Source organism: Macrobrachium nipponense, chromosome 6 (assembly GCF_015104395.2).
Source record: "Macrobrachium nipponense isolate FS-2020 chromosome 6, ASM1510439v2, whole genome shotgun sequence".
NCBI classification, from domain to species: Eukaryota; Metazoa; Arthropoda; class Malacostraca; order Decapoda; family Palaemonidae; genus Macrobrachium; species Macrobrachium nipponense.
The window spans coordinates 53,765,811-53,768,644 of record NC_061108.1 but is presented as its reverse complement, the minus strand read 5'-3'; the positions used below and the strand labels follow the sequence as shown (position 1 = coordinate 53,768,644).

Genomic DNA, 2,834 nt, shown 5'->3' with positions numbered 1-2,834 from the left:
TGTACGTAATCCCATTATTTTACAAGTTAATTTCAAAGTTGTGCCGAGATACTACTTCAATGGAAGCGCCATTTCTCCTAGATTCGACCATGTTGCCATCTGGCGGATTAGTACCGATGATGTGGTGCCGCGGTCGCCGTAAGAATGAGAGTCGAGAGCAGTGAAGCACGCGTATTGTAATAGAGTATTCGTCCTCGGTATTGTCCTCGTGTTTTAGGTCAATTGTCATTCAAATAGTGTCAATTATGCCAACTTGTATGGCGTTTGGTTGTGCCAATACTTCTGGCAAGTGTCCAAAAGGCATATCACTCCACAGGATTCCGTCAAATAGAGAGAAATCAAGCCACTGGCTGATGGCCCTTCGAAGGGAGGATATCAACATAAAATCTTTCAACCTTTCGGCGCAAACCAATTCTGTTCGGACCAGTTCTTGTCAACTGATTTAAAATATGACATTAGGAGTAGGAGCAGGGTATTAGTTATGGCTATGAAATTTATTTATATATGTTATGGGAACTTAATTCCCTCTGAACCGACCACGGTATCGACGAAATAGGGTGGCTATCTATCGCTATCTATACTATGGTGCCTCCATTTGTATACATTTGAATTGAAATTTATTCTTGTCAATTGCCATGTGCGTGGTGTGATGGGGTGAACGGCAGTTTTCTAAAGTGAAGTAGGAATGTAAACTTAACATCTATTTAGGTGTAATACTGCAGGACTCTTTGCACCGGTTTCCGGGCCGGGAAAATCATATTCCCTCCGGCTGTGCTAGAGATGTCTCGATGGCCAATTTAGCGAGTAGTAAAGTTGGCAACGACTTATAGTCTTTTGTGCCCAATGAAAACCAGAGGCAGTGATTCTTCCGTTTTCTGTCTCCAGAATGAATGTGCCAAGGTTGAAAAGAATTAATAGGTACCATAGGTATTAGATACTTAGTGGGTGCTATTTATAAAGATGATATTCCTTTAATTCTTGATGATACGTTATTTATAGAAGAGTGCAGAATTGGGGGAAACAGGCTAATTGTTAAATCAAGCTCAAGAGAGAAATATGAAAACATTTTTGAAGATTTCGGTGGCAACGAAATCAGTGTAAGAGACGACCTAAAAATCCGAGTTGAAGATTTGTCAACTTACAGGTAGTACGTGACAGTGTAAATGTGCCTTCTGAAATGAGTTACTTCATGCTGAATGACACTAAGAAGAGATGGTGAGAGTATTTTGAACAACTGTTAATGAAAATGAGAGAGAGGAGATGGGGGAAGACAGAGGGTGGAGGGATCAGTGACGGAGATACAGGATACAGAAGTGAAGAGAGCATTAAAGGAAAATGAAGAATGGTAAATCACCACATCCATTGGAGTTCCAAATTGAAATGATCAAATTACTAGGTAGAGAGGGGAAGAAATAGATGCTGGATTTATTAAAAGCTATATGTGAAAAGGAAGAAATGCCAAGGGACTGGGATGAGAGTCTAATGGTACATATATATATACAAGCAGAACGGAGATGTCATGGACTGTGGTAACTACAAGGGAATTAATCTAACCGAGCATGGATTGAAAGTTTCAGAAAGAATACTGCATGAGAGATTAAGAGAAGTTGTAAAGATTAGGGAACAGCAGTATGGATTCATGAGAGGAGGAAGGACAGCGGATGGCATCTTCATAGTAAGACAGCTACAGGAAAAGAGGCTAGAAGGAAACCAGGAGCTCTTTTGTGCAGTTGGGGAAGTAAAAAGCTTTGAAGTTAGTGTTGGATTACACCAGGGGTCAGCATTAAGCCCATTTTTGTTTGTGCTGGTCATGGATGTGTTGAGTGAAGAGATCAGGAATGAAGAGCTGTGGGAGTTCTTGTAGGCTGATGAGGAGAATTTACGGAGAAGGGTTGGATAGCGGCAAGAGTCTTTAGAGAGGGGTGGCTTAAAGGTGAATGTAAATAAAATAGAGGTTTTGGTGAGCAGTAGGGAAGATAGAGACAGAATAATAATACAAGAAAAAAGAGGCCTGATTATAAAACAAACAGAAAAGTTATACTTAAGATCGACTTTGAGCCAAGTGGGACGATGTGAAGCTGAAGTTGACAGTAGGAAAAAAATTGCATGGGGGAAGTGGAGAGAGGTAGTGGGAGTGGTTTGTGATAAGAAAATGCCAATCAAGGTAAAGGTCAAGATCTATAACACAGTGATAAAACCAGTGTTAATGTATGGAGCAGGAACATGGGCTCTAAGAAGAAAAGAGGAAGTAAAGCTTGAGAAAACAGAGATGAGAATGCTGAGGTGGATTATGGGAATATCGCTGCTTGAGAGATTGCAAAATGATGAAATAAGAAGAAGTGCAGGCTTAGCAAAGATTACAGAGGTGATAAGAGAGTCACGACTGAGATGGTAATGGCATGTGTTGAGGATGGATGACGAGAAGAGTGAAGAGGGCTTAGGAGGAACCTGTTAGAGGAAGAAGATCGAGAGGGAGATAGAAGTGAAGGAAGATATGGAGAGAAGAGGTTTGGTGGAGGATGATGCCTTTGGAAGGAGGCAGTGGAAAAGGCGCATCAGGCAACTGACCCCTTAATGTAGGGATTACGGTGGGAAAGAAGAAGACTTCGTGCTGAACGATATTCTTTCCAGATATGGAACAGTGAGTTATGTGAAGAACACTCGAGGTCAGGGAAGATAATGGTGTCAAAACAGTTTCACTGGCCATTAATCGACAGATTTCTTCTTTCTTATATGCTGAATGCGCCAAGCTTTTTATTTATAATATACAATAAAGGACAGATTACCTGGCCACCAACAAAGTAAAGGAAACGAAATGCCAGTAAGCCACCAGG

At 41.0% G+C, this 2,834-nt stretch overlaps 1 protein-coding gene across 1 annotated transcript; it reads left to right on the top strand.

Annotated features, from left to right (window-relative positions):
- The first annotated feature begins 1,519 nt into the window (after window positions 1-1,519).
- On the top strand, window positions 1,520-1,864 carry LOC135216522 (uncharacterized). The gene has a single exon (XM_064251896.1). It carries the CDS (start codon window positions 1,520-1,522, stop codon window positions 1,862-1,864), a length of 345 nt encoding a protein of 114 aa, XP_064107966.1.
- Window positions 1,865-2,834: the final 970 nt, after the last annotated feature.

Excerpts from the sequence above, each read along its gene's own strand:
- LOC135216522 (XM_064251896.1), top strand. The coding sequence starts at position 1,520 with ATGGACTGTGGTAACTACAAGGGAATTAATCTAACCGAGCATGGATTG.